The sequence below is a fragment of the Hypomesus nipponensis genome, chromosome 8, assembly GCF_054491055.1.
Source record: "Hypomesus nipponensis isolate SF chromosome 8, ASM5449105v1, whole genome shotgun sequence".
Classification (NCBI taxonomy): Eukaryota; Metazoa; Chordata; class Actinopteri; order Osmeriformes; family Osmeridae; genus Hypomesus; species Hypomesus nipponensis.
In genome coordinates this window covers 18,818,992-18,834,484 of record NC_140368.1, presented here as the reverse complement: position 1 = coordinate 18,834,484, position 15,493 = coordinate 18,818,992, and the positions used below count along the sequence as shown (strand labels likewise).

Below are 15,493 nucleotides of genomic sequence, written 5' to 3'. Positions count from 1 at the left end.
CAGTTACAAATAACACTTAATTCCTTTCATAATACATTATGCTAAGATAATGACGTAGCTTACTAAAACAGATTGTTGGGATAGTAACTCAGCCCTTACGGCAGGGGTGGGTAACCTTTTTTTCTGCAAAGGGCCATTTGGATATTTATAAAATCATTCGGGGGCCGTACAGAATAATCAACTTAAAAATGTGCCTGCTATATTTGGTCAAACATTTAATCAACTCACCCCTAATGTGATGGCTGGAACGGATGCAGCCTGCTTTGATGGGGGGTGCAGTGAACATTTCTGGGGGGGTATCATGATTACGGAAAGGGATTGTATTATTTTTGATATTGCTACCATTTGAGACTGCTTATCCGATCCAAGTGTTAATCAGGCGCGGAGCAAGACGTTGTAAACATTTGGGGCTTTAGGCCAAACCAACAACGTAATCTGTGTTGATTTGTTAGAAAGGAATTCCACACTCAATGCGAGCGCGCAGAGCGCACAAGCGAATTTTTTTAGTACATTGGTACGCAATGCTGTATGCCTCCCTGGTCCTCTTCCACATGCTGCTGCCGAATAATGCACCTATTAATATGGTTCCTGCAGTGCCATGGCGGGTCGGACCAAATGATGTCCGGACGTTCCCCGCCCCTGCTTTACGGAAAGGTTTAGCCAGGGGGAGAGTTGGCTAACTTTTCTACCTAAAATTAAGTCAGTCTTACTATTTATGCAACAGACAGGCTTAAGCAGACTAGTCTTACTTGACAATTTAAGACAGGCTAAGGCCAAGACTAGTCTTAAGCTAAGTTTATGTAACTGGCCCCTGATCTGAAAACGGAAGAGAAACTGTTCTTCAGTCTAACTCCACATTTCAGTGCGAAAAAGTTTTAGCGCTTTGCACATGCTTTCAGGAACTAATTTCACACAATAATGTACTTACAAGCAAAACATGGAATTTACTTTACAGGATCTTTAAGTAAGGGTAGTGCCGAATATGTGCCACCGTTTGACTTCCTACTGTAAATAGCTGTTGAGATGTTTTTGTTAGCTACTGGACTGTGCTACACCATTGCAGTGAGCTACACTGGTTTCAAACCACAGGTAATGATAATTTCACCCAAAATTGTTTACTTGTAATCTAATGTCGTAATAAATCCTACAACGAAAATGTATTTGTGAGGATAAAAAAAATAAAAAATTACGATTGAAAACAGATGCATCATAGACCACTGTAGTATCTGTTGCCCGGGCAACAGAGGCTAATGTCATGATGCTAATGCTTCAGTGAAATAGTACACTACTGTGTCCGAAAGTAGATGTATTTCCTTAATAATTTCAGCTTGGATTGTACATTACACTTCACACATTTGTGTTTCATATCACAAAGTAAAATGAGTAAATAGTTATCAACCTGGCCTCTTTGCTTGTGGCGTTTCTGCAGCTGCCTTGCAGTGAAGCTATAGTTAGCCTAGCTATCTCCCAGAAGTGAACGAGCTGCTAAACTAGAGGTAGAGATGCGTGTTTCCGGGACGTTAGTGTCGCAAGTAGCGTCAATGACTGTGACTAGCAAGTTAGCCACTGTTAGCTTCACTTTTTCCCACAAAAACTTAATTTCTACTTAAACCGTGCAACAAAACGTAAATAAAAAACACAAGCAACTCAATCGCTACCAAGACTAAACTTTTGTCACCTAGGTTGTCTATGTAGTCCAAATATTCACAAAGGCTTAGGAGTGGGAAAATAAACAATAATATTAAATAAATATGATAGAGAACAAAGGTCGAATCCTTGCCGAAGGCAAGCACACCCAATAATATACATGTGAGATTACAATAGGTTGTGCTGCCGATGGCAAGCACACCTAATAATATCATAGTAAGATTAAAATCAAACCTTTTGAATAGCACTTTTCACAAACAATATGTCAAAGAGCTGATGGACAGCAGTTTAGTCTGCAGTCCTATTGCCAGTTATTGTCTATCTGGGCACCAAGAATACAGCTGACTTTCCTCACCAGTTTTCCAGTCTGTTAGCATCACTCCTTCAAGCTGCCTTCCCGGCACACTACTGCATGAATATTTGCACTACATAAACAATGTTGATGTTAAATGTTTGTCTTGGTCCCGATTTGCGTTGCTTGTATCTGCGCGATGATTCCTTTTGAAAGTGTAGGTTTTGTTTCAGTTTTTGTGGAGAAAAGTGAAGCTAACGGTGGCAAACTAGCTAGCCACAGTCAGAAACACGCGCGTGACTACCGATAGTAGAACATTTGTTTAGCAGCTCGTTAACTTCTGGAAGATGGCTAACTAGCCTACCTAAAACGGCAAGACAGCTGCAGAAACACCACAGGCAAAGAGGCCAGGGTGATAACTATTTACTAATTTAACATTGTGACAACAAACACAATTGTGAAATGTAATTATTAGTGGTGGGCATAGATTAATTTTTTTGAATCTAGATTAATCTCACTGTAATCTTGAAATTAATCTAGATTAAGATAGATTAAAATGTCTCATTTAAATTCCGCCTAAGGCATTCAGAATGTGTGCTACCCAAATAATGATTAAAAGTAAGTCTTTGAGAACGGGTTTCTCAAGCCAGGTGAGCAAGGAGATTAGTTATCTTGGCTGATAGAGCTGTGCTGACGGGCTTGCCTCAGTTGCACTCAAACATAGTAGTTTGACAACGACTCTTTCCCTGCGCTACATCAGTGCTTGGCCCGGCATATACCGCATTGGCTAAGGGATGCTTTGCGTTTAGGTGGTATTTCAGACTGGAAGAACTCCTACAGTAAACTAATTGACCTATCGCTAAGCCCCGCCCCCCTTAGTTACTGTTGCTAACTCGGACGAGTTTTAGCCGTCAAAAGGGACTTCATTATGCAATGAATGGAGGGATACGTTCAGAATTTAAAAGTAGATATGGTGGATGATGGCATCGCACAAGGTGCAAATAACCTTAGTCTTGTCGACTTGTTTCCATTGGAAAGCTTTTTAAAAATTAATTTTCCCTGAAGCAAACCCGACGGCTTCATAGCTGCATCCATGTTAGCACGTCACGATTGATGTGGTCATTTCATACACACAGGTTTGAAAACTCGTTCTCGCCCCCTACAGTGTAATTCGGCTGGGTATACATCCGCGCTAAAATATCAAGGTGAAAATCATCAGATCTTGTGTAGTATAGACCCAGCTCCCAACCCAACTTTGAGAATAGATTAAAGGCAACAAAAAAAAAAATTTGCCCGATAAGTCTCACGTTAACGCAGCACGTTAACGCCGATAACGGCCCACCACTAGTAATTATGATGTACGCCGATATTAAGCTAGTACATCTACTTTCGTAAACAGTCTGCTATTTCACTGAGGCATAGCATCATGACATTTGCCTTGGTTTCCCAAAACATATGACAGCTGTCTGGGATACATGTGTTTTCAATCGTTAAAATAAACATTCCTCACAAATAAATGTTTGCTTTAGGATTTATTATGACAGATTACAAGTAAACAATTTGTTTGTGAAATGATCATTACCTGTGGTTTTAAGTCCCAGATTATTTTTACAATTGGTGAAACTATCTGACGACTAACTTGAACTTCAATGCCACAGCCTAAACGTTGTTAATCTGTTCATGAATGTCTTCTCTACAGGGCTGTGAAAACGGCTAACATTACCCAGTACTGTAGGTAGAGATTTGTCTTATGAGTCCTTTTTAGAGTAGCTAGTACATTCTGAGTGTTACAAAACTGCCCTTCACTCTATCTAGCTAGTAAGCTTTCCATAGGAATCTCTCTCCCATCTGCAGCACTAAAAACATATGGACAGATGAGGGAAAAATGGTGCCTCGTTTTCGATCATCAATTTCCATATAGTTGAAATGTAGGCCCATATCTACGATTATAATACGGGTGGTTGAAATCAAGCATTCTGATAAGTTGAGAGTGAGTCACGGGGTGTGCTTTATTGAGCATAAAGTACTGTACGCCTTTTTACATTTACCTTAAAGGGAAGCGTTCCATATTAGTGCACACTCAAAATAACTAAAAGGTTGCAGAAGAAAAAGACTGTCTACAAGTACTGGTGTTCAGCAGTTTATTGGTTAGCAAGCTAGACTAGCAACATTCGGTTAATTTTTGAGCAATAATATTGCACTGTCCCGTGCTATCAGTGCTAACTAGCTGGTCTAGCTACTGAAGCGTTGGACGGAAGGTCAGGTCTATCCATTAGTTGCTTACTTGATATCCACTTATTAGATTTTAGCTTCGTAGCCACGCAATTACAGTACGTGACCTGGTCTTGGCTTCTTAATAGGACGTTTTCCACGGATGCAAAATTAATAGAGCTATCCAAATCAACATAAGCTAACCTTAACAACAGCCTTATGTTAGTCTATCGAGTCCCAAGTCACTCGTAACTTGTTTACAGCATATGTAGGCTAGCTAGCTACCATATACCCAGTGCCTACAAAACATTTATGATTGATTTAGAATGTTTATAGTAGGCCTACTGTTTAAATTCATAATTTTGGCGGCAACCGTATTATAAAAGCAATAAGGTACACGAGGCAGTACTTTATCGCCAATAAAGTACGTGTTCCAGGGTTTGCCGGCCCTCCGCTGCGCGTCAGGCCTAACAACACCCTTGAACACGTACTTTATTGGCGATAAAGTACTGCCTCGAGTACCTTATTGCTTAAATGTGTAGACTCAAATATACAGTACCAGTACTAATAAGGTACTGTACATAAAGAAACATTTTTCATTTCCGGCGCTTTCAAACAACCCCCAGCAGTGACTGACCTTAGTGACAGGTGGGGGGATTTGTAGGGTTTATTTGTTGTAGGCTATCTATGTTGCTTCCAACTTTAGTTTTTCACAACTCAGTCATTTGGAGCAGATAAACATCTAAAAACCTGCAGGGTTACAGTAGACCCAAGGACCAGGATTGAGAGAGGCTGATATAGAGGGAGTATGAGAGAAGTTGACAAATTTGAATGTGCTTATCCCTACTTAAAACGTGGATAGCCGATCAGATGAGCGCCAAGTCTTAAGACCTGAGATGTAGTTGCTGTCAAGTATAGCTTCCAGTAAACTTATTAACCAGTTTTCCAAAAATTAATTTCGAGCTTATTTATGTTTTTGGAGGCATATTTTCAGTTTGCAGGTGGAATAGGGATTCCAGCTGAGATACTGACAGTGAAAAGTGTTAGAATCAGCTTGTTTCAAAGTAGGTTTTTAATGAATTTTAATAAATTAGCATTTTAATAAATGCTTAAAAATATCACTAGAAGGGTAAAACTTCAGGGGAAGATGAAGTCACAAAGGTTAAGACAGTTATTATTTATTTTTTTACACAGGATTGCACAGGATTTTTTCGTTTTCATGCAACTATTTCAACTGTGAGGCTGCCACAGACCAGACAGACTATCACCATCCCCTCTTGCAGGGTATGAGAATAATCTCAGGGAAGTAAAAAGAGAACACCGTTTCATTACACACTTATTATTTACACTATAAGTGTAAATGAGCAGCAACAAATGTAAACTAATGTACATTTATTTAATCTTCATAAATAATAATGGGGATGGGGAGTATGGTGGCTAAGCGGGTAGAGCATCGCGCCAAAGCTGGGGAACATTCGTCTACCTGAGGGGGGAAGAAAGGAAAGGAGGGGGGAGAAGGGGGAAGAAGAAAAAAGAGGGAAAAAAGGAAAAAAGAAAGAAAAAAGGAGAGAAAAAGAGAAGGAAGGGATTTTTATGGCCCATACCTACATCACCAATGTTTTTAAAATGTTGAGGTATATCAGGAATCACAATTAAAACCTTATATTTCTATTTCTATAGACATATATATGGGATAAAAGTTAATCCCAAGGTTCTGGTTTGGCTAAATTGTTGCTAGAAATTCAAGTGGTTATTTTGTATTCTTGGAAATCACATAATCACTGGTTTGGTTAATAACAAAACAATGATGATACTAATAACTGTTAAGATAATATTTAAAATTAAGTTGATGTATTTAGCAGAAACCTTTATCCACAAAACAAACAAACGAAGCATAGGAAAATACATTTCTGTTGTGATAAAACTTTTATTTTCAGTCATCACAAAGCCATTATACAGCAGTAAGTGAATCCCTCCATTCACTTATTCAACAATAACTATGGACAATAACTTAAATATATACAGAACAGTAGTGAATCCCTCCTTTCACTTATTCAGCAATAACTACAGACAATAAGTTAAATATATACAGAACAGTAGTGAATCCCTCCGTTCACTTATTCAACAGTAACTACAGACAATAAGTTAAATATATACAGAACAGTAGTGAATCCCTCCGTTCACTTATTCAACAGTAACTACAGACAATAAGTTAAATATATACAGAACAGTAGTGAATCCCTCCGTTCACTTATTCAACAGTAACTACAGACAATAACTTAAATATATACAGAACAGTAGTGAATCCCCCCATTCACTTTTTCAACAGTAACTACAGACAATAACAGAAAACATTAACAGAACTATTGACAAAATTAAATTGTTCAGTGTCCATGCCTCTGGGAGGGGGGTAGAGGGGCACTAGCCCAGTGTCCATGCCTCTGGGAGGGGGGTAGAGGGGCACTAGCCCAGTGTCCATGCCTCTGGGAGGGGGGTAGAGGGGCACTAGCCCAGTGTCCATGCCTCTGGGAGGGGGTAGAGGGGCACTAGCCCAGTGTCCATGCCTCTGGGAGGGGGGTAGAGGGGCATTAGCCCAGTGTCCATGCCTCTGGGAGGGGGGTAGAGGGGCACTAGCCCAGTGTCCATGCCTCTGGGAGGGGGGTAGAGGGGCACTAGCCCAGTGTCCATGCCTCTGGGAGGGGGGTAGAGGGGCACTAGCCCAGTGTACATGCCTCTGGGAGGGGGGTAGAGGGGCACTAGCCCAGCGTCCATGCCTCTGGGGGGGGGGGGGGGGGTAGAGGGGCACTAGCCCAGCGTCCATGCCTCTGGGAGGGGGGTAGAGGGACATCTACATTTTTTTCATGTCCTCCAACCACTGCTCCTTGGGAACAGCCTCTACAGAGGGGCAGTACACGGTCCCTTTGTACTGACTGTGTCCAGTCTGGGCTGTCCTGAACTGCCCGCATTTCTTGCACGTGTTGTGGGGTACATGGCGGGTTAGTTTTCGGACCGGAGCAGGAGGTGCAGGGAAGATACCTCCCAGGGCCGGTGGAGCAGCGAGGAAGACAGGCACCTGTGAGGTCACCGGAGCCAGCACCAACAGACGAGGGGCCGAGGGTGGAGCAGGGAAGAGCTGACGCTGGGCATGCATCTTTATAGCCACCGGTGTCACATCTGTGGACGGGACCTTTCTCTTCAACCGTGCCTGGCCCACGGTGCTGCAGGGCAGTTGGTACTGGAGAGCCGGGCCTGGGTGGGGGAGCGCAGATGGAAGGCGCACATTAGCAAGGGGGAGTGGGTCTGCTGCAGCAGACAAGCGACTGGGCAAGTTCAGCCCCTGCATAACCACAGCGTTGTCCTGCTTCCTCACCCTCTTGTTGTGCCACTACACAAGGGTGGTGTGGCTTACATCCACTAGCTGCAGTGTGGTCTGCTGCATGACTGTCCCATTTGCCAAAATGCGCTGCCTGATTTTCCTGTAGTCATCCAGGATCAAATTCCATCTGGACACTGCGCCAGTCCCCTTCTTCTTGGGAGAGCGATGGATGGCACAGAGCCTGACGAAGATCAGTTCAATCAGGCGGCAGCAATCAGGCCATTGGGCAAGTGGAGCAGTGGTGGTGAGTGCGTGCCTCTTCATGCTCTCTACCCCTGGAGTGAACTCCTGCCTTTTCTTTGGAGACCTGAACCTCCCTGTGTCCAGCCTGCTCTGGTGTCTGGCAGCAAAGGTAACCCTCTGCTGGTCGTAGTCCAGCAGGTTCTGCCACAGAGCAACAATGTTGCTTACCTACACACAGAGAACACATGAGAAGACAAAAAGATGAGCAAGTGTGAACATTTTTGGCAGGGCACAGAGGTAATGTAGCAAGTCAATAAATGTTATTGACCTGCTGATTGGTGAGGGCCAGAGAGGATTGGTTCCTCAGCTCCACCAAACACTCTGCCAAGCTGTCAACTCTGTCTAAGCCTGGCATGCCAGAGTCATCCACAGCCTGAAAATAAATAAACAAAAATGAGCATCACAGTGGAAGGTCAGTGAAGTGGGACAAAACGCAGATACATTGATTTTCTTAAGATACCAGGGAGGGAGCAGCCAGGGAGGCAGCAGGCAGGGAGGGGGCAGTCAGAGAGGCAGCAGGCAGGGTGTTAGTAGCCTGGGAGGCAGAAGGCATGATGGGAGCAGCCATGGAGGCAGGAGGCAGGGTGGGAGCAGCCATGGAGGCAGGAGGCAGGGTGGGAGCAGCCATGGAGGCAGGAGGCAGGGTGGGAGCAGCCATGGAGGCAGGAGGCAGGGTGGGAGTAGTGAAGCTTGGGTCATCCAGGAGACTTGACACAGCAAGACTTGGTTCTTCCTCGAAGCCCTCATCTTCTTCTTCCTCGCCCTCGTGAACATCCTCCAGCATGCCCTCTGTCTCCTCTGAGTCGGGGTTCACGTTGAGAGACTGCCCAGTCTGACTCAGCAGGTAGTCAACACCAATCAGCTCTCCTATAAAATAGTACAGACAGTCACATACATTATTAGCTGTATTTGTAGCATTCTTTAAAGATACTGTTTAATATCAGAGTAGTGTATCTGTATCATGTGCAAGTAAGTGTATGGTTTGCTTTGGTAATGGGCATAGTAAAAATAAAGTTTAAGTTAGAACACAGAAAACCCACAAACAGTATTATATATCCAGATATCAGCTTGACATACCAGTGTATTTGGCAGGTGGCCTGAAGGTTGGCACAAATGCCCGGCCAAACACTTTCAGGCTGTTGGTGTTCACACAGTGGGCCACATCCCCGGAGTAGGTGAGGAGGGACGATGGCTTGCTGGTCACTGCTGCAGTCCCCCGATCCTGGTTCCACCTATATAGGCCTTCCAGGAGGTACAGCTGGAAATTCAGTGCGTTTGCACTGGTTCCTGAAGAAAATATATAAATGATGTCGGCCATTTAAAAAAAAGGTCTTGCTTTACAATCTGAATAATGGTTTCATAAAAAAACATTCAATCATTGAAAACATTATACATAAGAGAGACACCAACCTGGAATGAACCTGTTTAGGTGGCAATGGAATGACTCCAGGGATGTGGAGCCTCTGGCACAGCGGTACCTGGTCAGTACGACGCCGCCCTTGGTGGTGGTTCCTACCTCAGTGTACAGCTGTACCCCTGGCACGTCCTGGATACACTTGACGTGGTGTTTCTGCACACACCAGATGTGCTCCATGCGCACCTGGTCCAGCAGTGGCACCCCCATGAGGTCTCTACCTCTGGCACCCCCCAGTTCCTGCAGCAGCCGGTCGATGAGGCTGATGGTGGTCTCTTCGCCGCGTGTCTTCCTGCGGCAGTAGAGGCTCAACTCCATCTTGGAGATCTTGGTGTCCACCACAAGATCAGTTATGGATGGCACACCCTCCTGCCTGAGCTGTGCTCTCTTTGCCTGCCGCAACAGAGTGAGGTCCCCTGAATCCCACTCAAAAATGCAGGCAGACAGCGAGCCCATAAAGGTGGGGTAGAGTGGGTGAGCGTACCGCTCCATCACACCAGACACCATGCGATCCAATCCTGGCCCCTCCTGCACCGTCAGGACACTGGTCAGGATCTGTCCAACCTCGTTCCCAAGGGAGGTCACCCAGAGAGCTGTCCCCTTGCCATGGCCAGACAGCTTCTTTGTGATCTAGAATGTGACAAAAGTTGTTTGTTTATATGAGTATATATTACATCCATGGTAATGTACACAGTTGTGTACAATTACACAGTCAAATGATGTATTACCTTTTTGGTTGAATCCATTTTTAAAATGGAGCCAAACGTGGATGTGATGCTGGCCTTGATGTTGTCCATGCGGGAGAGGATGTCCCTGCCATACACAGACAACAGCCAACGACTGGTGGGAATGTCGATGGGCTCAGGGGGCTCTTGGCAGACCACTGGGAAAAGACTGGGTCGATCCACAAAGTCAGCACACTCCCCAAGATAGTGTGCCAACCGGGTCAGCCATTCCTCCCCATGGTTCTCCTTGAGCTGCTTTACCAGTCGTGTTGGACTGTTGCCAAGGGTCCTTTCCCGAAGCATCCGAACGACACGAATGTCACAAGCATACCTGACAGGCCCATTGTTGGAGTGATTAGTTACATGTTTATTGGAGGGTAATGTCAGTTGTTATAGGCTTCACAATCACCATCTTTTCAAAAATGCATTACTCACTTGCAGGTCAGGATGAGCCGGAACAGATTCTGGTGTGGCAGGTCCAGCTGGTCCCTGACAGTCTGACTGGTCGACAGAGTGGTCAGGAAACACACAGAGCACCTGAGTGTCTCTGTCACCATTAGGTAGTACCTGTCGATGTCAAGGACCTTCCGAGCTCTCCTGTGAATGCCAGCACCCGTCAACTGCTTCCCACAAGCTGGGCAGAACACCCTCACCCTCCATAGGCGGTAGGGCATCCACACCATCAGCCGATGGGTGAAGAAGCGGTCGGGTGTTGGCGTCTGATGATAAATCAGTGCTGGAACAGGGGGCTCGTACCACAGCTTCAAATCTGGCCGCAGTTTGCCGGAGTGAAAGAGGGTGTTGGAAATCCACCTCTGATCTTGCACAGGGATTGACTTGCTCAGCTCACCCGGCAACCACACAGAAGCTGTAGCCCCAGTAGCAGCTGGATGGATTTCTCCTGCCCCGTCCTGTTTGAGAGACAACAGCAAATAAGAATGTTTTTTTGCGTTCAAAAAGGCTACTCTCAAGAAGACTTGAAACATAACCAGACAAAAGGAGACGCTGTACTCACAGTGGCTACTTCCAGGCTGGCGCTAACAGCAGGGCTGGGGGTCCTCACAGAGGATGGAGGAGGAGCAGGGCTGGGGGTCCTCACAGAGGATAGAGGAGGAGCAGGGCTGGGGGTCCTCACAGAGGATAGAGGAGGAGCAGGGCTGGGGGTCTTCCTCGCCACAATATTGGGCTTCACTGAGGCAGACTGTGACCCACCAAAGCGTGATTTAGTGAACTGCAAGGAGAAACAGAGTTAATTTTGTTATTCAGCACATAAAAAATGATTTATATAAAACATGAATAATCAAGAAAAGATTTACCATTGCCACACTCAGAGGGGGCCGCAGGAAAGAAGGCTGGACTGCAGCACCAGTGGGCAAGTCTGAAGCCACAGACTGTGGTGGCTGAGTGGCAGTCTGCTAAAACAACAGCAAGTCATGTAATGTAACAGCAACAGCCTTGTAAGAGACATGAGATGCAAGATAGTCAGATGTTTTTTTTTTTATACATCACCTTAACAGCATGGAATCCACAATTACAGACCATGGACCCTCCAAATAGGGCGGTCTGACCACGGGCCTGCATGGGGCATTTCTCAATCTGAAACAATCAGAATAGTTATTCAGCCAGTCACTCAGTGTACAGTCCATTGTCTGATATTATCTGCACCATTGTATTGACCATTTTTCATCAAGTGACCTGCAGTCTAATGTCTGTAAGAAGTAATAAGCACATATTTTGCAGTACTTTACCTTTTGATAGAGGTCATGCCATTTCCGCTGCCTTGGGGCAGGTCTATTGCCTCCTCCAGCAGGCCAAACCCCTGAGCCAGCAAATGCTCTCAGCCTCGCCATCCACTCTCCATCTCCCATGGATGTGTGGCTCTTCGGCTTGGTGCTCATCTAAAATAACAGAGACATATTAATAACTCTAGTTACAACTATGTATGGAAGTGCTGAACCAACTTGTGCATGCTCATAAGTACAGTAACATAAGCAAACTAGACTGCTAAAGGTTTTTGTTTAGTTTTTAACAGCTTACTGTATCTACAATGATTGACAACTGTCATTCTTACCAAAGCTTCAGGTAGGATCATTATGAATTCCATTATTCATTGGAGGTAGACCCACTTTAAATGAATGTAAGTACAGTAGCTAAGTGCCTACAGTAAAGGACTAGTTAATATTTACACTAAAACCGTAGAAGTTTAAACTAGGTACTGTAAGCAGACCCCGCAATGTCGACAAGTTATAATACTGAATGTTGGTTACTGTACGTTACTGTACTGCACTGTCTGTAGCTAGCTACTAGTACAGTACCTACTGTACAGTACCTCCGCTTGTCAGACGTAATAGACGTAGAGCTATAGCACGTTAAATAATTAACTAATCTGAATCTGAATCTGATACTAACACTAACTTGAATTATTGCGAATATATCCTGCCTGTTTCCTCTCACGATTACATTAGAAATTAGCGTTATTGTACAGTACAGTAGTACTAGTAGCGATTGCTAATATTAGCTAAGGTGACTAAAGTTTAACATGACACTGGACAACAACATGTTAACGTGACTTTGCCTGATGGATGTAATACAATATATTCCTATTTAAGTAGAAACTAAAATTAATGTTCACTTACTTTGATGCTTTCTTGTACGTTTGTACCGACAGTAAACAGTTTGGGTAGCAGAGACAGCCAACGGACTTTTCTTATGACAGAAAGTTTTCTAACGGACTCACAATGGAAGCGCTGTGATTGGCTGTATCCATTCTCACTCAAAGACGTGATTGGCCTAAATCCAATCCACATTGGACAGTTAGTAACCTGATTGGATGGTGAGATTGGAGTTTAGGTAGCCGATCCTGCCCCAGGTAGGGCTAGCTAGTAATCTGAAGGTTGCCAGTTCAATTCCCGGCCGGTGCACATGACGTTGTGTCCTTGGGCAAGGCACTTCACCCTACTTGCCTCGGGGAGAATGTCCCTGTACTTACTTAGTCGCTTTGGGTAAGAGCGTCTGCTAAATGACTAAATGTAAATGTAAGAAAGTATGCATACTTATTTAAATTACCGAAATATTACTTGAACAATTTCAGTTTAAAAAACGCACCCATCTGCAACGGACGCAAGCACACCTCACAATTTCTCCAGAAATTCTACCCCCTGTAGTTGAGATTACTTTTGTTACCCGGTATTTCCTTAAATAGAAACCGATTTAACTACCAGGGAAATGTATTCATTTTTATGTCTTAACCGATAAATTCTTTTTCAGGTCTTTTTTAGTCAACTGTTGTTCAAAGTTTGCAGTCCTTCTCCTTAACCATTTTGCACAAAGTTATAAATGTGGTCCAGTTTGAGACAAACAAAGGAGCCATTGGCAAGGCCTACAAGAAAGATGCTAAGCTAGCTATGGAGTACCTGGCTATTTGTGATGAGTGCTACATCACAGAGAAGGAGCAGTTGCTCACAGAAAATGGGTGAATGTTGGTCTGCATGAAGTGGGGGTATATTTTGTGTAATAGTAAATCCACTGAGTAACATATACAGGAATGCTAATGGCATGTAACCATCTACTTCTCTATAGAGAGTTCACCATTGAGACAGATGGCAAGTCTTTCAAACTCACCAAGGACATGGTCAGTGTAAAGAGGTTCCAGAAGACCCTGCATGGTGAGAATGTAGCCTGATCTTTGTGTGATGATAGATCCATAATCCTTTGGGCTGTACTGAAGTTTGCTTGTCTCATAACAGTTGAAGAAGTCGTTCCCAATGTAATTGAGCCCTCTTTTGGCATCGGAAGAATCATGTACTCCATCTTTGAACACACATTCAAAGTCAGAGAAGGAGACGAACAGAGAACGGTAGGAGTATGGCCAATAATTGCTGATGTAGTAAAAAGCATGACCATCTCTTTATATTTACCTCCCTCTACTCTCTCTCCTTCAGTTTTTCAGCTTCCCTGCTACTGTAGCGCCATACAAATGCTCCATCCTTCCTTTGAGCCAAAACCCAGAATTCATGCCTTTTGTTCGTGAACTATGTACGTACTAAACAAAATTGTACAAAATACTTTTTTGGGGTCAAGGAAAGTGGGACATAAGAACATGAAAAATAAAATGTGGGGAAAAAGTCAATTAAATTGATTTACAACTTTTGCATACTTAACTGCTAGTCAAAGCTAGAGTCATGTTAGACCAGTGGGAAGAGGAATGTCTAGAGTGTAGTCTTTAAAGTAAAAATGTTTGCAGTCAGTATACACATTCTATTTTTGGCAGACTAGTGTTATATATGAGTTGACTGCATGTGTGCACACTCTGTCTCTTTCTGAAGCTGAAGCCATGACAAAAAACGCTGTGTCCTACAAAGTGGATGACTCATCAGGATCCATCGGTAGGCGTTACGCCAGGACAGACGAAATTGGAGTAGCTTTTGGCATCACCATTGATTTTGACACAGTGAATAAAACTCCTCATACCGCCACTCTGAGGGACCGGGATTCGATGAGACAGATTAGAGCAGAGGTATAATACAATCTCTGACAGAAAAAATATAAACTTCCAATTACCAATTGTTAAAGGTTCTATAATCCACACATTGAAATACAAGAAGCGGATTGAATGTTATTGATTAAAATGAATTTCTCTGCCTCCTAGGTCAATAAATTACCAGGCATTGTGCGTGACTTGGCCAACAATACTAAAACCTGGGCAGAAGTGGAAAGCAAGTATCCTATTTTTGAGGGTCAGGAGACCAGCAAGAAGGACACAGTCGAGGATTAAACCCCTGACTTTGTCTGCCAATTGCTCCAAGAAAATCCAGACGTTTTTACATTTTCATCCATAAGAACAATGATATTGCCACTAATTTGAGAAACAATTGCTCTTCACAAATTGTCTTTATGTTATAAACAAATGTGCATGAATTTCACAACAAATATTGTTTAATCATTGTACATAATGATGATTTAAAGACAAATTACCTTTATAGACACATTTACCCATGTGCTGGAGGGAGGTTCAAAAAGCTCCAAAACATGCAAATTTGGTTGTAAAGAGCGGAACATGAAAATGCCAGTCTATGGGCACGCTGAAGGGAAAATATGAAAGCATTTCAGTTTATTAAACTGAACCGGTTCTTACTAGACATAGCCTGTCTATATTATCTTGCTCGTAACCATGTTATTAAAGTGATTCTTGCAGGTTGACCAGTTTGATCTCTCAGAAGCTTTGTCTAGAAAATTTAACTAATTATCTGCCTCGGGCATTGTGTACAAGTTTTGACAATCTAAAATTAATTTGATTCAAGTCTCATTATGAAGAAATAAGTTAAATCTACAATAACGACAATCCTTAAAGCTGGTGTAGGCTAGTTTGCCAAGCTAGCTATTTTATATGGTGGCTCTGAAGAGCAAAACGCACCCACTAATATGAGTAGATCCCCCAAATGCAAACACTCCCCATTGATCGACAGAAGTACAAAATGCAATAATGACAGGTACATGCACCAGGACAGTTGTTTGGGCATTGAAGCATGTAGCAAGTACTTGTGCAATTGCATGTTAAATGTAAAAATCGATAGCCAAACTATCCT

The 15,493-nt window shown here is 43.5% G+C and overlaps 2 protein-coding genes across 2 annotated transcripts in view; one reads left to right on the top strand and one right to left on the bottom strand.

Moving 5' to 3' along the window:
* The window catches only part of gars1 (glycyl-tRNA synthetase 1), a 37,610-nt gene extending 22,503 nt beyond the window's left edge, over nt 1-15,107 (top strand). The window contains exons 12-17 of the mRNA XM_084702869.1: nt 13,236-13,380; nt 13,488-13,573; nt 13,655-13,764; nt 13,850-13,943; nt 14,234-14,424; nt 14,557-15,107. Coding sequence (XP_084558995.1) covers nt 13,236-13,380; nt 13,488-13,573; nt 13,655-13,764; nt 13,850-13,943; nt 14,234-14,424; nt 14,557-14,682 — 752 coding nt within the window. The 3' untranslated portion in view covers nt 14,683-15,107. The remainder of the gene's footprint in view (nt 1-13,235; nt 13,381-13,487; nt 13,574-13,654; nt 13,765-13,849; nt 13,944-14,233; nt 14,425-14,556) is intronic.
* LOC146276209 (uncharacterized) lies at nt 8,020-10,551 on the bottom strand. Its single transcript, XM_084703667.1, has 6 exons — nt 10,344-10,551; nt 9,912-10,239; nt 9,180-9,813; nt 8,847-9,056; nt 8,230-8,636; nt 8,020-8,142 (listed from the first exon to the last, which is right to left on the bottom strand). Exons 1-6 carry the CDS (start codon nt 10,463-10,465, stop codon nt 8,020-8,022), a joined length of 1,824 nt encoding a protein of 607 aa, XP_084559793.1. The 5' UTR covers nt 10,466-10,551.
* Nucleotides 15,108-15,493: the final 386 nt, after the last annotated feature.

Bases quoted from the DNA above. Each gene is read 5' to 3' on its own strand.
- LOC146276209 (XM_084703667.1), bottom strand. From the start codon at position 10,465: ATGGTGACAGAGACACTCAGGTGCTCTGTGTGTTTCCTGACCACTCTG. The intron at 10,240-10,343 runs GTGAGTAATGCA...TGGGCCTGTCAG, and splicing joins CGGCTCATCCTGACCTGCAA to GTATGCTTGTGACATTCGTG. The intron at 9,814-9,911 runs GTAATACATCAT...GTCACATTCTAG, and splicing joins AAATGGATTCAACCAAAAAG to ATCACAAAGAAGCTGTCTGG.